Source organism: Vitis riparia, chromosome 17, assembly GCF_004353265.1.
Source record: "Vitis riparia cultivar Riparia Gloire de Montpellier isolate 1030 chromosome 17, EGFV_Vit.rip_1.0, whole genome shotgun sequence".
In the NCBI taxonomy this organism is placed as follows: Eukaryota; Viridiplantae; Streptophyta; class Magnoliopsida; order Vitales; family Vitaceae; genus Vitis; species Vitis riparia.
Window position 1 is genome coordinate 2177733 of NC_048447.1, and position 21138 is coordinate 2198870.

The 21138-nt window shown below is 35.0% G+C and overlaps 1 protein-coding gene across 1 annotated transcript; it reads right to left on the minus strand.

The window, feature by feature from the left end:
• Positions 1 to 1845: 1845 nt before the first annotated feature.
• LOC117905235 (probable ADP-ribosylation factor GTPase-activating protein AGD15) lies at positions 1846 to 20628 on the minus strand. The gene is made up of 7 exons (XM_034818186.1): positions 20368 to 20628; positions 15877 to 15935; positions 4701 to 4791; positions 3092 to 3146; positions 2863 to 2953; positions 2565 to 2766; positions 1846 to 1908 (listed from the first exon to the last, which is right to left on the minus strand). The coding sequence occupies exons 1-7, from the start codon at positions 20416 to 20418 to the stop codon at positions 1861 to 1863; spliced, it is 597 nt and encodes a 198-aa protein (XP_034674077.1). The 5' UTR covers positions 20419 to 20628; the 3' UTR covers positions 1846 to 1860.
• Between the last annotated feature and the right edge of the window lie 510 nt (positions 20629 to 21138).

A 21138-nucleotide genomic window follows, 5' to 3' on the forward strand; every position in this document is an offset into this window, starting at 1 on the left:
TCCCCCTGACTTGAAAAAAAAACTCAACCTCAAGTTTTAGTGATTTTCCACGATCAATTGAAATTCTGAGCAATGCCTTCCACCCTTTCTTTCTTCGTCGTCTCTTTACCATGCTAAGACAGGATCTCAAGATCTCTTGAACTTGTTCAATTTCATGCAAGACAAATACTAGACTTTGAAAACTTTTCGATGTTGTAAAACAAGTTAATAATTCTCGAAATAATTATGTGTCTTCAACAAGCTTGTGGAGAGTTACTTCTCATACTTTTCTTGTAAATTGTCTTGCAGAAGAATAAGATTCTTAAATTCCCTATGTTCAAAAGAAATTTCAGCAGATTCTTCATGTTTGCCACTACTCATGATAATGTTTGGCCTTGGGAAGTCAAGCATCGGTTCTTTTGAAGCTTCTACAACTTCTTTGAGCTCTTCTACTGGTTGATCTAGGATCAGTTCCATCACCTCTTGCATTGCAGATTCATGATTGATGATTTCTTCTTCCTTACTAGTAACTTCGACTTGCTTTTTAATAGGAGTATTTGATGGCTCTTCTAGTTTCAAGGGTGTTAATTTTTCCTCTGGTTACTTAAGTGGTGGAATTTCCTTCATTGGACGGAGGATCTTTTTACGCCCATCGAGCACAAGTGTGTAAGTGTTCTCATACCCATCATGTTGGACCCTTTCATAAAAAAGTCATGTTCTTCCAAGCATAATATGGGCAACTTTCATCGGCAAAACATCACACCATGTCAATAACTCAAAATTATTACTAAAATTAAATGTCGCTAAACAATGAGAACTCACCAAAATAAATGTGTCATTTACCCATGCTATTTGATAGGGATTTGGATGATATTCTGTCTTTAGATTAAGCTTCTCAACAAGCTCCTCTGAAGCTAGATTGGAACAACTACCTCCATCAATAATCAAAGTACACAATCTCCCTTGGCAAGCAACACGAGTTCGGAAGATGCTAGTACGTCGCCAATCCTCCTCTTCGTTTAACCTCGATATGTTCACTAATGGTTGCATAAAAAAGTTGTAGCCTTCAACCATGTTTGCATATGTTGCTCCACTCCTCAACTACATATGCCTTCAAGCCAAGAACTTTCGCTATGATACCAAAATTGATGTAGGACAACCCTAAAATGGTTGCCTATACTCAAAAGTAGGTGGGCTAGGGTTTTATTTTTAGGGTGTAAGGAGAGGAACAAGGAATAAATTTTATGATAAAGAAAACATATAAGATAAGAAATAGAGAGAAAAAAGAAACAATGAATAAAAGATCGAAAACCTTAAAGTCTCAATAAGGTCTTCTAGGAGTCTCACGTAGAAGAAAATTAATGGAATCTCACAATTGAGGATTGCAACACTTGCAATGAAAGAAAATATAAAATTATTAATATCAATTTATTCCTTTAATTTAAATCAATTAGCCTATTTATAGGCTTCTCTAAGCAATCCAAGGTCTATTAGGATTCTAATAACCTATTATAACTCTAATTCTAATTATAACATCCAAAGTCTATTAAGACTCTAATAACCTATCATGACTCGAATTCTAATTATATTATAACTTAACTAGCTAATCATAATTAGACTCCAACAAATACTCATCCTAATTCAATTCTAATTAATATTAATCTTACTTTAATTGCAACTAATACTAATTCCCTTTCTTGATATATATCTTGGAGATTCATCCTCATCAGCCTCACTCAAGTTACCATAGATTTGTGTGGGGATGGGGTCCCAGGTCCAATTCCATGTACACAAAATGCCAATAAAATAAATAATCATTGTGATTTTGGACAAATATTTAGTTTCAAATACAGAAACCAGCCTCTTATCTCCCGTACAACCTCATAGCAAGAACATAGGATCTCCTAATCTAATTTGATCTAAAGAACCCTCAATAGATTTCAAACAAAGTGTCTCATCCCTTAAACAACTTGAACTTGGAATATAATAACTAGGGGATCTTTGCAACTGTAACTACCTTATCAGCTAGCTCTTGCTAGACAATTGGCAAGGCTACCTTTTGACTCTGATAAACTACCCATGCTCAAATGATGACTATTGGAAGAAAGCAGGTTGCTGTTATCCAAAATGGGAATCTTACTTGAACAGACAGACATTTACTTCCCTTTTTTGGAAACAAGTTTAGACTATGACATATCAAGCCCTTCAAAAAATAAATTGCATTGATAAATGACTGCAAAATAAAGCGAAAATCTTAGAAAATATTTTGGACAAAATAATATAACCTTAATGAGAGGTGTGTATATTCACACACATATTTCATGTATTTATGTAAACATATATATATATGCAGACCCTCATGGATAAATATATATTGGCATACATTTGTATATGTATGCATCATGAATATATGTAAATGTGTACTTATGTATGCATGTATTCCTACTCATTGAATATTTATGTTATAGATTTGATAAAGAATGTGAAATGTAAGGACTGATCATAAATATCCCTGCAAGTATTAACCAATGCTGAAATTCCTCAATCAAGCATAAAAGAAGAAAATAATGAAATTCAAACTTTACCCATCGGGTTCTTCCTGCTGGAGGAGCAATTTGAGCTATATGGTTAGTAAAAATTTCTTCCTCAAGAGACAATTTCCTTGTTTTACTAGGAATCCCACTTCTAGTTCCACTTTCCATTGACTTGTGGAAATTACTACTCTTTTCACTTGGCTTTGTAGTTGGTTGTGTTGCTTTCTTTGAAACCCATTTTTTCTCCACATACCTGAAAATTCCCATGTAAACATCTAATAACCAAAAGGAGAAAGAAAGAAAGTTCCCAATTAGAAAAGATAGTCCGTAGTAAACTACAGTAAATTACTTGGCGCGGATAAATCTCTCAGTCTCACTTCTGTCATAATTGGGCGGCAGATTCGCTTCCCAATAATCGTTAGACCTCTCATTACCCATTGCTACACCACAAGAACACAAATCAAGTATGATTGGCATCTTGACAATGCAGTATAAAGATGATTGAACAAGAAGCAAAGTAAATGCTCAGGAAAATGGAACTTTAATAACAAGATTAGAAGATTGAACCATATTCTTACACTGCATGAAAGCAACCTGCTCTGGTAGCCATGTATCCAAAGTAGTGGACCGTACCTATAGTGTTAAATCAGAAAAGTTATGCCATCTCTAAATATTTTCAGAAAAGTTATGCCATCTCTAAATATTACAATTGTAATAATATAATAGTGGTATGACCATGTGTAAAGAAGAAAATGGAATTTGTGAGTGTTTTAGCTAGGTTGGTAATTCTAAACAAAATTCCTAACTGTCTCCTAATTCGGTTTTTTCAAATCCTTCTTCAGACTACTTACCTAGTGAAGATCATGTTGTTGAATTTGCTAAGGGACCAAGGTAGGTAGTTGAGGTTGGAGTTGGATGAAGTTGAATCAACCATGTCTTTGAAATTGTTGTTTTTCTTAAAATATTTTTTTAAGGAGTTAGGGAGGCCTGGGAAGCATTTTTTTTTACTAAGTGTTTAAATGCCTTGTTCTAGTATCAATCTAGTTTTAGGTCAAATCAATCCAAGTTGCACTTTCTTGATGTTATTTCATCTGTTGGATCAAGGGTTTCTTTCAACTTAAAAACTAAAAAATATTGCTTCCAAAAATAGAGAGAGAGAGATTAGCAATCATTTCCCCCTTTCTGCACTCTTTTCTTACCAAATCGAGGGTGTTTGGTTGCCGAGAAAACCCCATTTTCTTTCTGATTTTCAAGCTGTTTTCCAACAGATTTTCTAGAGAAAAAATGGGTTGATTTTTCCATTCATTCATATCTCAATTTCTAATCTATTTGGGTTTGGGTGAAAACCCATTTTCTTCTTAATTGAGCTTCAAGAAGAGGCTAAGATCAAGCTTGGTGAGGATGTCAAGCATGTTCCGAAAGATGAAGCATACGGCTGAAGTGAGAAGATGTTGGTCAAGTAGTCCGTGAAGGATTAGAGGACTTGAGCTAGGTACATCCTTGTACACATTGCTTATTCTTCATAGTGGAATTTTTTATCGGTGGTAGGCTCATGATTTTTTATCTCTTCGGAGATTTTTCACGTAAATTCTGGTGTCATTATCTCTCTCTCTCTCTCTCTCTCTCTCTCTTATTCTACTCCTTAATTTATTTTCAGTCTTAGTTTTCATATATTACTTGGGCATACAAGTCGAATGGAAGAACAATGAGCCAAAATAGGTGTGATCTTCTTTGGAGATATTGGATATTTTTTTCTGTTTATTTTGATATAGTTATTCAATAGAAATTGAAAATTGTGTTAATGAGAAATTGTTCTTATGAACCATGATGGAGAGTGTTGAAGCATTTGCATGTGACTTGAATTTGAAATTTATTGAGAAAGTGTTGTTGTATTCATAATTGCATGTGACTTTCACTCTTTGTTGGAAAGCATATGAAGAGAAGAACAAAATTATGAAAAATTCAAATGTTAGATAGTATGTGTTGGGGATCCTCTTGAATTAGTTTAAAAACATCTATTCACCCTCCCTCTAGGTGTAGTACATCACTAAAATTCATCTTCAGAATTAATTAAAAAAATGATATCATCACTTAAGACAACAAATGAAAAAATAAATATGAGAGAAAATTCTTGGTGATCATGACTATAGGAGCGAATATTAAATGGCAGGAATTAACAATATATACCTTTGAGATATGTACTCCAAGACTCCTATGGATTCCTGAACATTGCATGCATATAAATATTCCAAGGTTTACACTTGCCCATCGTGGAGCCCTGAAACAAATGCACGGACAATGCAAGACAAATTATATAAGAAAATATATTTTAAAATGGACAACTCAAAAAAACTCATCAATATATAAACCTCAAAGTAAAACTTACTCAAATGTAGAAACCCAACTCCAAAGCCTTAAGTTAGGATTTCATCAAATAAGCAAATTTTTTAAACAAAACTAACACAATCCTAGACAAGAAAGATGATCATAACCTGGCCCCTTCCTCATCTACTAAGACAAATGTGAGTCTAGATGCTAGATTATGGTCCAATTTGGATGGAAAATAAAATCCCATTCAAAATCACAATTAAGATATCTTAACTCATACAATTTTAATGATGGTTGATCTATGATAAAAAAGATGGACTAGGGCTTCAATTTTTTAAGATGTAAGAAGGCAAAAAAGAATAAAATTATAGCAATGGAAAAAAAGGAAAACAAAAAAAAAAAAAAAAAAGGAAAAGGTAAAGAAGGAAGATAGAAAACCTTAAAATTTCATTAAGGCCTTTGATAGAGTCTCACTAAGGTCTTTTAAGAGTCTCACTTAAAAGAAAAGCAATGGAGTCTCACCATTGAAAAATACAAAGTATGCAAAATTAGAATCATTCATCATTAATAATCTATTAATCATGTTTTAAATTAATTAGTCTTATTTATAAGCTTTAGAAAACCTTAGAAGCTAAATAAAACCATGAAAAAAGAAACTCAACCTATGCAATAACTTGTCAAGATTTCATATTTCTTTTCTAAAACTCCTATCCAAATAATGGAATTAAAAAGAAGATAGAAACCTTTTTTTTAAGAATTGAAACTTACTTTTATAGAAACTTCTTGCAATAAAATGTTCTAATAAAGAAAATTATTTAGATTCTAAAAAGGAATCAAATAAAAACAATAGAAAAAAATTTAGAAATTTAGAAACTTCTTTAAGGGAGGAATTTCCTATTGAAAAAAAAAAAAAAAAAAAAAAAAAGAACAACTTCCAAATTTTAAATGAAATTTAAATACCAACTACTAAGTAACTATGACTCTAAAGAAGCTAAAAAAAAAAATTGCAAAATTAACAAAATACACTTGATAGAGTAATTTAAGATTTATTTATTTCCTTTTTTTCTTGTCTTGACTATATCATGGAGATCCATCCTCATCAGTAGGTGTCTATCAAAACATCTTTGCTTGATATAAATTGTTGGGCTATTCTCTAAAAAACTAAAGTTTGTGGGCAAGTGGTTGTCAAACATGGTAAAGGTTGGTTCTTCGAGACCTTCGTTACAACCTTCATCAATTGTGGGAAGAAGGTGCGAACATTATACAAGTAACAAGCTTTTCTTAACTATGTAGATGTATTTTAAAGTCACGAAGGTCCATTTGGTTTAAAGAGGATAATATTTATATGGAAGGGAGTAGGTTGTCACAAATAGTATCAAAGTCGATCCCCAACCTCAGTGTGGGATACTATTTGTTTAGCTCCACAATTCCATAGGACATGTGATTACTACTCAAAAAGAGCATATTTTAGATGATAATTCTCATAAGTTTTACATCTTTTGAGTAGTAATTATGTCCAAAATACCCAATTAATATGTTGTTGTCCTTACAAGAGTTACTAAAAAGTTTTATGAAGTTTTGAAATCATTTCAAGACATGATTTTGATAAATTGGTGACAAAAGAGATGAATCGAATTGAAGAGAACAAATGATGTTGATGATGATCCAAATGCATAATTAGAAGTAATGCAATTGGTTTGGACCGGGATTTGGGCTAATTGGAGGTAGTTAATGTGAAATCAAAAGAAGGAAATGGAAGAAATGACAAAGAGGAGCTCAAAAACCAAATGTTGCATATTTGCATGATTGTGTGAATTAGACCAGAGGAGGGATTTGTGTTGCAGGCTAAGAAAGATGTGTAAGTTGATTTCGCATGAACATGCAAAAATTTCACAAAGCCATACGATATGGTCGAAAAAGCTGTTGTTGTTGCTGTTGCTGTTGCTCCACTGATTTTGTACAACAATGTGAAATTGATTTTCTTCGTGCGAAATGGTTATTTGGCTGCTAAATTTCAGATTGTTGAATGGAGAAGGTCCTGAAAGACATTTTAAATGATGTCAAGCATCCACTTGACCTTGACATATAAATAGGAACTTGAATCTCTCATTAAAGAGCCTTTTGACACTTTTGATTGTAGATTTTTCTAGAAACTCTTTCTCTCAATAGAATTCTCTATTTTCTTTCATTTTCTCTCATTTTCTCATTAGCTAAACATGTCTTGTGAGACCAAATCTCTAAGCATGAGTGGCTAAATCTCGTTTTTCTCAAAGGAAGGAGGATCTAGAGGCAAGATCCATGATGAATTAGAGAAATGAGCTTTAATTGTTAAGGTAATTTGATCCAATTGATTAATTAATTGAATTTTGAGGATTTTTCTCTTCAAATTATCTTGAATGACTACTACAATGCAAACTAAGTAGATTCATTAAATTCTTAAAGCTAGATTTAATAAGATTGAATAGTTGCATTGCATAAATCATTAGAAGATAATTTAAGATGAATTGAATATATGTTTTAAATTGATCTCTTAGATTAAACAACCTAATTTGAAGAGAAATTAGATTTAGACTTAAAGCTAAATAAAAAATTGGTTTAGATGAGAATTTAGATTTTCAATCTAACTTGATGAAAAATTGATCTCAACGTCTATTCATCATAGAAATTGTTTCCTAGAAAATCCTAACTCCGAGAATTTCTTTTCCTTATTAACTTTCTCTAGTTTTACATCTTATTGTTCCTCTCAATTTGAAACCATTGTTATTTTGAATTTTCATTATTAATTGTAAATCCAATTTAACTTAATCATAATAATTTCTTTTCCCCTCATTCAAGCCTTAATTATTAGAAATAATCCATCCATAGTTGTGAAAGGCACGCCTAGGCTCCGGGCGGCGCGACGCCACCCTTCGGCGCCTCACTTAAAGGTAGGCGACGCCCCTTCACGAAGGCGCTCGCCTCTAGCAAGGTGCAACACGGTCCACAGGTGCAGACGTCGTTTGGTCCCTGATCTTTTAAAAGAGCAGGGTCCAAAACGACATCGTTTTAGGCCTTTTTAAAAAGGGTCAAAACAATGTCGTTTTGGCCCTGTTTTCCCTTCCACACCCCCCCCCCCCCCCCCCCCCCCCTTTTTGGTTGTTTTCAACCCGAAAACTCTCCCAAATTTTGGCCTAGCCTCAGGTGTGTAGTGGGGAAGTGAATAAGACGAAGAAGAGGAGGAAAAATAGGAGAAAAATAGAGGAAAAATATATGTAAATTAGGGTGCGCCTCACTTCACTAAAGCCCGCGCCTTAGGCTCCAGAACTACTTTGCCCTTGATGTGCCTTGAGCCTTTTAAAACTATGAATCCATCCCAATGGACTACAGCTAAGACTGTTATACTATCGTAACTTCTACTAAAAACCCTTTTTGATCGGGTAAGAGTTACTTTAGCATAGTTGAATTAGGTTATAAATTTTGTTTTGATGCAATAAACAACGAAAAATCAATCGATCAACACGATAAGGATACCAATTTGCATTTTTATTTATTTACTTTATTTATTATTATTATTTATTTATTTGGGTGAGGGGTTGAATGTTGATTGCAATATCCTACTTTGATTAGGAAAAGAAATTTCTAACCTATATATGTAGTGACCTTTGCATGTTGTTATAACCTTTGAGCACTAGCAAGTGGATTAACATTACATCAAAATTGTGGTGAGAAGGTGGCCCTCTAAAAAGCCATATGTTACATGTTTTAACAAGCTGAGCAACTATTCCATCTCGTCCTAGACCTAGCCCAGCCAAGATGGACTTTGACCAATTCAATATGGGTAAGATCAAGTTCCGGAAAAACTTTCAAATATAGGTTGCACTAGGCACTAAGTGGGCCTAACAAAGTCAAAGCAAGATAAGGTTCCATGATGTAGGTTGTGCTCCGACAAGATGGAAAAATTTATACTTTAAATCTAATTATTTAGCAGGCCCAACTAGGTGGACAAAAAGAATAATATGGCACCTTGGTTCCTGACATCTTTTAATTTTGCAAGAGAAACCTGATTTGTCTCAGTGGTTCATAGATAAGTACACTTTTCTTGATTTTATTTTTTATATTTAGTGGAATTTGCAATGCTTAGCTACAAGGATTTATAATTGCAAACAAGAGTTCTTTGGATTTGATCTTCAAAATCATGGGTTATAATTAGTTACATTTGGCTAATTATATTGCGTAATAAGATATCTTGCATGCCTCTCTCTACCTATGATACAAGTACTTCATGTCAAAGGGCTTAAGGTCCAAATATGTTGGGAAGTTCAAGTAAAAACTAAATGTAAATTTAAAAATTGTAAATATAGCCTACCAATAACTTATTGTATGTATCATTTGGAACCTAAAACTTGGCTTCAATTGGAGTCACCAAGTATACAAATCTTAAGAGGCACCTAGTACCAAGATAAGCCTCTATATATTGTCTTCAACTTTTCTTCTTAATCTTCATGAAAATAACTCATAAATATATTGCAGTCAAATTGTCAGAGTCCAATCCTCGAGGCAGGTGACTATGTAAGCTCAAGTTCCTTACTTACAATCTGAATAACTTATAAATGAAGAAACTCTGGTCCAAATAACTTAGTAATCTAAATTTTGCAATAAAAGAACTTATTTGAGAGGGTCCTTATTAAATGATTAACACCTCTTCTTTCTTCCATTGAACACTCGGATGCTTTTCCCAAAGCCATAACAACATAATGTTTTATTCATCATCATCATCGGCAGCATTATCACCATCATCATTTTTTCTTAATATACACCACCACTTTCCATGAAAAGCATCTCTTAAGCTTAGGATTTCAAATATGTATTAGCTGCATATTGAACCACTACAATGAAACCTCATGGATTTAATTCTTCTAAACTTTCAATTTCCTTCTCTTGCAAATTCTAGGAAGCATTGACTAGTAGAAATTAATATTGTTTTCAAAAAATGTTCTCAATTTTTTAAAAATAATGGAAAACATGTTTCTTTTTAAATCATTTTCAACATCAAAGAACTTGCACTTTTTAAAAACATAAAATTTGAAATTTCCCAAATGTCATCTATTTTCAAAAAATGTTTCCAAAAGAATTTCAAACAATGAACAACCAAACATTTTTTCTAAGTCCTATTTTAAATTGTTACATTTTGAAAAACAGTTCTTACTTCCACTGAAAATACATTCCAATCACCAAAACTTTAGCTTTTACTCTTATCCTTTAACCTCTAAGCCTACTACACCTAACATCTGTGCATTATAACTTTGAACGGATCCCTAAGCTTAGGGCCTTTCCATTCTATCAACCCCTCAAAATCCTTGCTTACACTTTCGTTAGGCCCATAAACTCTACCCTTTTCTGTTCAGCCCAGAACATAAAAACTTTAGCTGCCTCTCTTACTTCCAAAGGAGGCGTATTTAGATTATGATGCCATGCCCAACCCACCTAAGAGATCAGGATGACAAGTCTACCCCTCCTAAGAGCCTACTGCCCTAGCATCGACATAATCATTTAAAAGGTATAGTGAACATCCAAAAAATGTTTACAAGTGTCTTACCCTCAAGCAAATCCAAGTAAAATATATCAAGTAAATGTTTGACTTGACAACAGAATAGATACTAGGAATAATGGTTTGAAAACAATGAAATATTACTTAAATATTGATCACACATTTCTATTACATTCATAGAATAAAACATCACAAATTCCAGAACATTAAGCAATGACTGCTGTTGAATATAATGAATTTATAGTGTACAATCTTTCCTTTTTAATATAGGTCATATGTATGGTAGTTAGGACTTCTAGCCTTGTATATATATATTTTCTCAATTGTAAGTAGAAAGAAGACGAATGAGAATCAAGGTTTTCTTCTCTCTCTCTCTTAACATGGTATCAGAGCCAAGGGAGAAAACCTAATTCTTTCCAGTTTCCCCGTGTCATCAATTCCGGAAAACCTTCCTATGACCGTGTTTCATTCTAGTCACCTTCCCCAAACCCCAAAGCTTTTCGGTCGGTCGAATCGTCGTCAGAAAACATTGACCATCGACGACTTTTCCGGCGACGTCTTTTTCCCGCACCGCAAGGAGCGCCTGGAGGAGATCTCTAATTTTTCCCAAAGCACCGAAGCCAGAAAACCACCCACGCGCCGGCCACGCGCATTTTTCCGGCTGGCGACTACATCTCACGCGCTGGCGCGTGAGGGCGCGTGAGCCACTTTCGGACGACGCGCTTCCTCCTCCAGCCTCGCCTGACGCCGACTAGCCACCCTTCATACCTGTTTCTGCCATCCGAGCCCTGCACGTGCCTCTTTTGGGGTTCTTTTGCCTCCGCCGGCCCTCCGAACAGTTTTTCCGGCGTCCTCCGGCTATTTTTTCTCAACCCCAATCCCTGCACGTGCCTTGAGAAGTGTTCTTCTACCTTTCCGATGGTGCCACGGTTGTTTTTTCTTTTCCATTTGGTCTCTCACACAGGCGATTCTTCGGTTTTTCCTTCTTCAGCCGTATCTGAAGCCGTATTAGGGCTCTCTTCGATCCAAATATACTTCATTCTCCAAATAAGTGGATATGGCTACTAAAACTTCCATTTTTTCCTCTGTCATATCTGGATCTCCTATGATTACTTCAGAGAAATTGGTTGGCAGTGAAAATTATCTTTCTAGGTCTGCCTCTGTTGAACTTTGGTTTATGGGACAAGCATATGAGGATCACTTGGTTACACAGGAGGCAGATATCCCTGAGGTTGAGGGCGTACAGTGGAGAAAGATAGATGCCCAATTATGTAGTGTATTATGGCAATCAGTTGATCCTAAGATCCTTCTTCATCTTCGGGCCTACAAAACTTGTTTTAAATTTTGGACAAGGCCAAAGGATTATACACGAATGATATCCAGCGTCTTTATAAGGTGGCTTCTGCTATTGTCCATATCAGCCAACAGGATTTGGATCTATCTACTTATATTGGTCAGATTGCCTCTCTTAAGGAGGAGTTCTTGACTGTGATGCCTCTTACTCCTGATGTTGGGGCTCAACAAACACAGCTTGATAAGTTCTTCATGGTCCTTACTCTTATTGGCCTCCGACCGAATCTTGAGCCTATCCGCGATCAAATTCTTGGTAGTTCATCAGTTCCGTCCTTGGATGATGTGTTTGCTTGCCTCCTTCGTATCTCGTCCACTCAGACTTTGCCATCTGATAGCATTTCAGATTCTTCTGTGTTAGTTTCTCACACTACCTCTCGAGGAGGACGCAGTGGTAACCGAGGTAGAGGCCAACGTCCTCATTGCACCTATTGCAATAAACTTGGCCACACTCGCGATCGTTGCTATCAGCTACATGGACGACCTCCTCGCACTGCCCATGTAGCCCAATCCTCTGATTCTCAGCTGCCTCAGCCTCCGAGCTCCTCCGCATCTCAGGCATCTCAGGCTTCTGTTGCCCAGCCTAGTAATGCTTCTGCCTGCCTTACCTACACATCTTCTTTTGGACCCTAGATTCTAGATTTTGGAGTTTCTGATCACATATCTGGTAATAAGGATCTTTTCTCCTCTATTACTACTACCTCTGCTTTACCTACTGTTACCTTAGCTAATGGTTCTCAAACTGTAGCTAAAGTTATTGGTTTGGCCCTTCCTCTGCCTTCTCTACCTCTCGCTTCTGTCCTTTATACTCCTAAATGTCCTTTTAATCTTATTTCCATCAACAAAATCACTTGTACTCTTAATTGCTCTATTATCTTTTCTGATAAATTTGTGACCTTGCAGGACCGGAGTACGGGGAAGACGATTGGCATAGGACGTGAGTCTCAAGGCCTCTATCACCTTACCTCGGATTCATCTCCTACAGTTTGCATTTCCACTGATGCTCCTCTCCTCATTCACAATCGTTTGGGCCACCCTAGTCTCTCCAAGTTCCAGAAGATGGTCCCTCGTTTTTCCACTTTGTCGTCGCTTTCGTGTGAGTCATGTCAGCTTGGGAAACATACTCGTGTCTTGTTCCCAAAGCGTTTGAATAATCGGGCAAAGTCTCCTTTTGAGCTTGTCCACACTGATGTTTGGGGTCCTTGTCAGACTGCGTCTACTTTAGGATTTCAGTATTTTGTCACTTTCATTAATGACTATTCTCGATGTACTTGGTTATTTTTAATGAAAAATCGAGCTGAGTTATTCTCTATTTTTCAGAAATTTTATGCTGAAATTCAGACTCAATTCAATATTTCTATTCGTGTGTTACACAGTGATAATGCCAGGGAATATTTTTCAGCCCCATTTACTTCATTTATGTCTCATAATGGGATTCTTCATCAGTCTTCTTGTGCTCATACTCCTCAACAAAATGGGATAGCTGAACGCAAAAATCAACATCTTGTTGAGACAGCTCGTACTATCCTCCTCCATAGTAATGTTCCTTTTCATTTTTGGGGGGACGCTGTTCTTACCGCTTGTTATTTGATTAATCGTATGCCCTCCTCTGTTTTACATGATCAGATTCCTCATTTCCTTCTCTTCCCTGACCAACCACTTTATTTCCTTCCTTCTCGTGTCTTTGGTTGTACTTGTTTTGTTCATATTCTCACTCCTGGACAGGACAAGCTTTCCGCCAAAGCCATGAAGTGCCTCTTTTTGGGATATTCCAGACTTCAGAAGGGTTATCGTTGTTATTCCCTTGAGACTCATCAATACTTTATCTCCGCTGATGTCACTTTCTTTGAGGACTCACCATTATTTTCCACCACTTCTGAATCTCTTCCTGTTTCTGAAGTCTTGCCCTTTCCCATTGTCTCCCCATCTGATGTTGTGCCTCCTCGACCACTTCAGGTTTATCATCGTCGCCCTCGTGTTGCTGCTCCTCTCCCTTTTGCTGAGGCACCTGCTGACTCACTTCCTATCCCTTCGGCTTCTCCTGCCCCGGCTCTGCCTTCTCTTGATGATTTACCCATTGCTATTCGGAAAGGTACTCGCTCTACTCGTAATCCTCATCCTATTTACAATTTTTTGAGTTAACATCGATTATCTTCACCCTATTCTGCTTTTGTTTCTGCTATATCCTCTGTTTCTCTTCCAAAGAGCACCCATGAAGCTCTTTCCCATCCAGGCTGGCGACAGGCAATGGTGGATGAAATGGATGCTCTGCACTCTAATGGCACTTGGGATCTTGTTGTTTTACCCTATGGTAAATCTACAGTTGGCTGTCGTTGGGTCTATGCAGTTAAGGTTGGTCCTAATGGTCAGGTTGATCGCCTTAAGGCCCGCTTAGTTGCTAAAGGCTATACTCAGGTTTATGGTTCTGATTATGGTGACACATTCTCCCCTGTTGCCATGATTGCTTCTGTCCGCTTGCTTCTCTCCATGGCTGCTATGTGTTCTTGGCCTCTTTATCAGTTGGATATTAAAAATGTCTTCCTTCATAGTGATCTTGCCGAGGAAGTTTATATAGAGCAACCTCCTGGTTTTGTTGCTCAGGGGGAGTTTGGTTTAGTGTGCAGGTTACGCTGTTCTCTATATGGCTTGAAACAATCTCCTCGAGCATGGTTTGGCCGTTTTAGTTCTGTTGTTCAAGAGTTTGGCATGCTTCGTAGTACAGCAGACCATTCAGTTTTCTATCATCATAACTCCTTGGAGCAGTGTATTTATCTGGTTGTTTATGTGGACGACATCGTCATTACAGGTAGTGATCAAGATGGTATTCAGAAACTAAAGTAACATCTTTTTACCCACTTTCAGACCAAAGACTTGGGGAAACTCAAGTATTTCTTGGGAATTGAGATAGCTCAATCCAGTTCCGGTGTGGTCCTTTCCCAAAGGAAGTATGCTTTAGACATCCTGGAAGAAACTGGTATGTTAGACTGTAAACCGATAGACACACCTATGGATCCGAATGTCAAACTTGTATCAGGACAGGGGGAGCCTTTAGGAGACCCTGGGAGATATCGACGGCTCGTAGGTAAATTGAACTATCTCATCATTACTCGTCCAGACATTTCTTTTCCTGTGAGTGTTGTTAGTCAATTCTTACAGTCACCATGTGATAGCCATTGGGATGTCATAATCCGCATTCTTCGATATATCAAAAGTACACCAGGCCAAGGTGTGTTGTACGAGAACAGAGGTCATACTCAGGTTGTTGGTTACACAGATGCAGATTGGGCTGGCTCACCCACAGATAGACGTTCCACTTCAGGGCACTGTGTTTTTATTGGAGGTAATCTAATATCTTGGAAGAGTAAGAAACAAGATGTAGTGGTCAAATCTAGTGCTGAAGCTGAGTATCGAGTTATGGCTTTGGCAACATGTGAACTCATATGGTTGAGACATCTTCTTCGAGAGTTGAGATTTGGAAAGGATGAACAGATGAAACTCATCTGTGATAACCAGGCCGCATTACATATTGCATCCAATCCAGTCTTTCATGAAAGGACCAAACATATTGAAGTTGACTGTCACTTCATTAGAGAGAAGATCGCATCAGGATGTGTTGCTACAAGTTTTGTTAATTCAGATGATCAACTAGCAGACATCTTCACTAAATCTCTCAGAGGTCCTAGGATTAAATAAATTTGTAACAAGCTTGGTGCATATGACGTATATGCTCCAGCTTGAGCGGGAGTGTTGAATATAATGAATTTATAGTGTACAATATTTCCTTTTTAATATAGGTCACATGTATGGTAGTTAGGACTCCTAGCCTTGTATATATATATTTTCTCAATTGTAAGTAGAAATAAGATGAATGAGAATCAAGGTTTTCTTCTCTCTCTCTCTTAACAACTGCAAAATAAGAAACCATTATGGCAGTTCATCAATAGTCATCAGTGACCAATCCCCAATGCAACTTCTTGCACATAAAGGTTTTGAATGGTTATAGCAAAATCCCACCATAATACCAGTTTCCTTTAGTATTTATTACTAATAGTAAACTCTTCCCTTTTTCCTTTTTTTTTTTTTTTTTTGATTGAAGTAAGCTAATATGCAATGGGATCATCAAGCCACACATCATAAATAGGTTCAGAAACTGCATACTTGCTTCGACAATCTGCACATTCCCTATTCTCCGGCTGCTTGAGAAGACCCTCCAATATCTGTACAAAACAGGAGCCACTTTGCCATTGGATTTAACATCTAAGTACAATACTCATAATAAATAATAAAATAAAGAATGGAACTTTAGGAAATAAAATAAAATGTGTCAATCTGGTATGCATTATGGACCCATATCCTAACAGTTAAAGTTTTTAGGCCAATCAATAAAAAAAATTGCAAAGACCAAACCAAACAATTGAAACAAATAAATATGGAGATTTCACAACTAGCAACATCTGTCCATCACTCATCAAACGTAGATGTTACACCGAAGTATCAAGACTTGAACACAAGTTACATACACCCAAAAGTTCAAACACACATGGATACATATGTATACAACTACATAAAATATTGAGAGCTTAAGGATTTATTGGAGGAGCTAGAAAATCGAAAGTAAAATGAGTTAAGGAGATTCTCAGTTGTGTTGAATTGGATGCAGCCAGAAGAAGGGCTTTGAGAAAATGCTCATTTTAAAAAGTGAAAAGGCATCAAGGAATCACTTTGAAGATATATGTATTTCTATGAGTGTGCTTTCACTAATTTGTTAACCAAGTTATTGGCATGGACTATGTGTTATAGAAAGACAATAACCAAACCTTTTGAATCTCAATAGGAAGTTAGGAATGAAACAAGCATGGAAAAAAAGTTATTATATTTAGAATTTGTATATCAATGAATAAAATTTCCCAGAAAAAAAAAAAAATTTGATTTTCAATGTGTTCTCTAATGAGGAAACTAACACTAGTTATCCTAGTTACTATAAGTCAATTGAGAAAGGAAAAAAGAAAAACATTATAGAAAAATAGCTCAGATTATTCTTTGACTTTTGGAAATTAAGGCCAAGATTTTTTCCTAATTTAAACATAATATTTTTTTTGCAGTTAAGGATAGGATTAGAATTAGGAAAATAAAGATTATTCGTTAATGTATTTTCATGTATATTACAACTAATTTCTAGGAGTTCCAGTTGTACATATTTTTTCTTTTTCCTATATATTTTGTATCTATTCATATTGTAAAGAATCATAAAAAGGAGTCCGTTCCTTAATGAATTTTTTCTATTCTCCTCTGTTTTTCATCAAAAAAAAAAAAAAAAAAAACAACAACAACAAAGACTATCATCAAGTGTTTGTTTTTCATCCATACTTGATGTTACCCATTCATATTAGCTCCACTCATTGGTGGTTTTTTTTTTTTTTTTTTTTATACTGCAATATTATTTTTATCCTGTTTCACGTTTTTTTGTTGATTGTTTTTTTTTTTTCTCTTTTGTTAAGGAGTATTACAGCCTAATTCAACCCTATTTTTCCCCCTTATCTTGCTTTTCTAAACATGGTAGAACCTCCACAAACCCTTAAACTCCCTCACATAATGATAATCTTACCACTGTGAAATTGAATGGAAAAAACTTCATGGAGTGATCTCAATCAGCCAAAATCTCTTTGATGGGAAAAGGGAAATTTAAGTATGTTAATGGTACCTTACTTACCCCAGCAGTCACAAACCTAACTTATGAAGTTTGGGAAATTAAGAATTCCCTATGTCTTGGTTACTACATTCGATGCAACCAGAGATAAGTAGAACTTATCTTCTTCTCCCTACAACACGTGATATCTCGACTATAGCTAGGGTTTGGTGAAGCTACCAAAAGGAAAGTCTCATATTGGATGTAAATGGATTTTTTTCGATGAAGCACAAACTAGATGAGACTATTGATTGATTGAAGGCAAGATTAGTGGCAAAAGGATAGACATATGGAATTAACTATCAAGAGATGTTTGCACCAGTTGCTAACATGAATACTATGAGGGTTTTACTGTGTCTTGTTGCAAATTTAAATTGGCCTCTCCACCAACTTATTATCAAAAATGCTTTTCTAAATGGCAAACTTGAAGAAGAAGTCTATATGTAGTTACCACCTAGCTTTGAAGAAAACTATGGTAGAGAAAAGGTGTGCAGGTTATAATGATCATTGTATGGATTAAAGTAGTCTCCTTGGCTTGGTCTGATTGTTTTTCAATATCTATTAAGGGAGCAGGATATCTACAAAGTCAGTCAGATCACACCATGTTTTTCAAATTTTCCAGAGAAGTTTGACAAGAGATGATGTGTATGAAATTGATCACCTGAAAAAGGAACTTGCAAATAAATTTGAGAATAAAGATTTGGGCCTTCTAAGATATTTCTTGGGTATGGAAATGGCACGTTCAAAGACTGGTATTGTAGTCACACAAAGAAAATATGCACTTAACTTGTTGAAGGTAAGTAAGAATGTTAGGTTGCAAGCCTACTAAAGTTCCGATTGACCCAAACCATAAAATTGGCCTCACCGAAGGTGGTTAAAATGTCAATAAGGAGAGGTACTAGAGACTTGTGGGGAAGTTGATTTATTTGTCACATACTAGACCGGATATTGCCTTTGCTATTAGTGTAGTAACCAAGTTCATGCATGCACCTAAGGGGACGCATTTAGAAGTTTGTACAAAATCCTAAAATACCTCAAGAGAACTCCGGGTATCATTATACAAAAAGGATGAACAGATTCAAGTGGAACCATTTACAAATGCAAATTGGGCAGGCAATAGAAGATCTACTTTAGGTTATTGTACATTTGTTGGTGGAAATCTTGTAACTTGGAGAAGTAAGAAAAAAACAGTGGCGGCAAGAAGTAGCACCGAGGTAGAATTGAAAGTTGTGGCTCAAGGTATGTGTGAGCTCCTTTGGTTAAGAAAACTACTTGAAGAATTAAGGATCAAGATTGAGGGACCAATGAAGCTCTACCGTGATAATAAGACAGCCATAAATATTGCTAACAATCCAATGCAAGAAGACAAAACCAAACATGTTAAGATAGATAGACATTTTATTAAAGAAAAGTTGGAGAGTGGATTAATTTGGATGCCTTTCGTGTCAACTAATGAATAACTACCAAATATCGTCACCAAAGATCTACCCAAGCAAGCATTCAAGCTACCAGTTAACAAGCTAGGTCTCATTGATATTTTGAAATTTTCAAACCAGCTTGAGGAGTGTAGGAAAACAGCTTAGATTATTCTTTAACCTCCAAAAATTAAGGCCAAGATTTTTTCCAAATTTAAACATAATATTTTTGGGTAGTTAAGGATAGGATCAGAATTAGGAAAATAAAGATTATTCTTTAATGTATTTCCATGTATATTACAACTGATTTCTAGGAGTTCCAATTATGCATATTTCTTCTTTTTCCTATATATTTTGTATCCATTCATATTGTAAAGAATCAAAAAAAGTCTTCGTCAATAAAATCTTTTATTCTGGTTTCTCCATGGCTGCACACAAACATAATTCAATATTTTGAACGAAAACTTATGAGATAATTCGTGTATTTTTCTTAGAAACATATCTAAAGAATACAAAATGTTGGAATAGAAGTAGTGATATGTGATTCACTTCATTTATTTCTACTATTCTTCTTGTTCATTAATGATTGTTAGTTGAAGTGTTCTATTACTTATTTTATGCCCTTTTTTTCTCCAAACCCCATGTCATGATAGTATTTACTGTGAGCATTGTCGTCCCCAACCAAAGAAGAATTGAGTCCACTTGCATAAAAAAATATATATATAAATATGTCTTCAATCTCTGGTCCTAAGGATTGAAATACTATGTTTCCAATATTTCCCCAGTTTGATTTAATAAACATAAAAATATAAATAGCTCACATAAAAATTGGCATGCAAGCACAAATTAAGTTTTTATGATATATATAAACAGAGAGCCTAAGGGGCATGTTTCCAGGTGGAAATAAGAACTAGGGTAAATTATAAAAACCACCCTTGGTATGTTCACCTCTCAATTTGACTCTTAAACTTTTCTTTTAAAGCAATGTCAACCCTAAACATGTGACAAGCGCGTTTATAGATATAATATTTAGATAATATGTTTAGATATGTTCAATTCATACAAATGTTTTTCTAAAAGAAAATCTTAAAAAAGAAAAAAAGAAAAGTTTCTTCTCCATATTTGGACATATATTAGGGTTGATGTTGCTTCAGAAATTAGTTTAGGGATAAATTGAAATACGATGAAAGTCCTGGAGTGGTTTTTGTAATTTTCCCTAGGAGTTATTTCTGATTTTAAAAGCATAAACATATGAGTAATACAGAAATCAGACTTGGTAGCATGTCTCCAAAATCTGCTTGGAAGTGATTTTCTCAAAAACAGGTCATTTTTGGAAAATCTCGAAACATTGCTTTTGTGTTTTAAGAAAGCAAACATTTTATTGCTGGAAAGGAAACCAAAAACAAACAAACATTTTATTTCTTTTACATATCTATTATTATTCACCAAAAAAAAAAAAAAAAAATCAAATTTGTCATCTTTCTTTTTGTTTCCAATTTTCTCAGCAACCAAACAGAAAGAACGAAATAGAACAAAAGAAAAGGATACCTTGGAGTGCTTGGCGTTGAGCTCCTTGGACACAGACGCTTTCTCATTCATATTTGCCTCTTTCGCCTTGAATTTTTCACACTTATTTCTTTTTTCTTAGTTTTAATTGATGAATAACAATGATAGAAACAAAGCGAAGAAGGCAAACAAGGAGAGAGAAAGGAAGAAAAAAAAATGGAACTTGATTCTGAAAAAGGAAAATTGGAATCGGATTTGAATTTTTTCTCTCTTTTCTCTCAAACGTCTAGTAGTGGCTCTACATCTTCCCAGGAAAAGTCGTTAGGAGTTTTTGCTTTCCCTACAATTTCGCATTTTATTTTGTACATTTATTGCAGTAAAAAAAAAATTTACTGTAAATTATATAATTAACCCCTACTTTTATTCTTCTATAAATATATTCGATCCAAAACTATGCTAAAGACTTTTATTGTTGTCCATGTACTTGTCACAACTATTTATTTTTGTTGATAAATTTTAATAAAAAAATTTATTTGATATTTTAGTATTAAAAATGAATTACTTTGAAAACTATCTATTTTTGTCGATAAATTTTCATAATTTTTTTTTTTGATATTTTAGTGTTAAAAATTAATCACTTGAAAAAAAAACTTATGAATTGAATTAAAATACTATCATTTTTATAATTAATCCAAAATTTTATTGACTTTTTCCAATTTCAAAAACTAATTGTTGCTAAACTTTATATATATATATATATTGCGAAAGCATACTATTTTTTAAAAATATTTAAAACAAAAAAAAACCTAATAT

Excerpts from the sequence above, each read along its gene's own strand:
- LOC117905235 (XM_034818186.1), bottom strand. The coding sequence starts at position 20,418 with ATGAATGAGAAAGCGTCTGTGTCCAAGGAGCTCAACGCCAAGCACTCC. Across the intron at positions 2,954-3,091 it reads GCAGGTTGCTTTCATGCAGT|CAATGGGTAATGAGAGGTCT; the intron begins GTAAGAATATGG and ends CTTGTGGTGTAG. Across the intron at positions 1,909-2,564 it reads CAGCAGGAAGAACCCGATGG|GGTTCTTTAGATCAAATTAG; the intron begins GTAAAGTTTGAA and ends AAATCTATTGAG.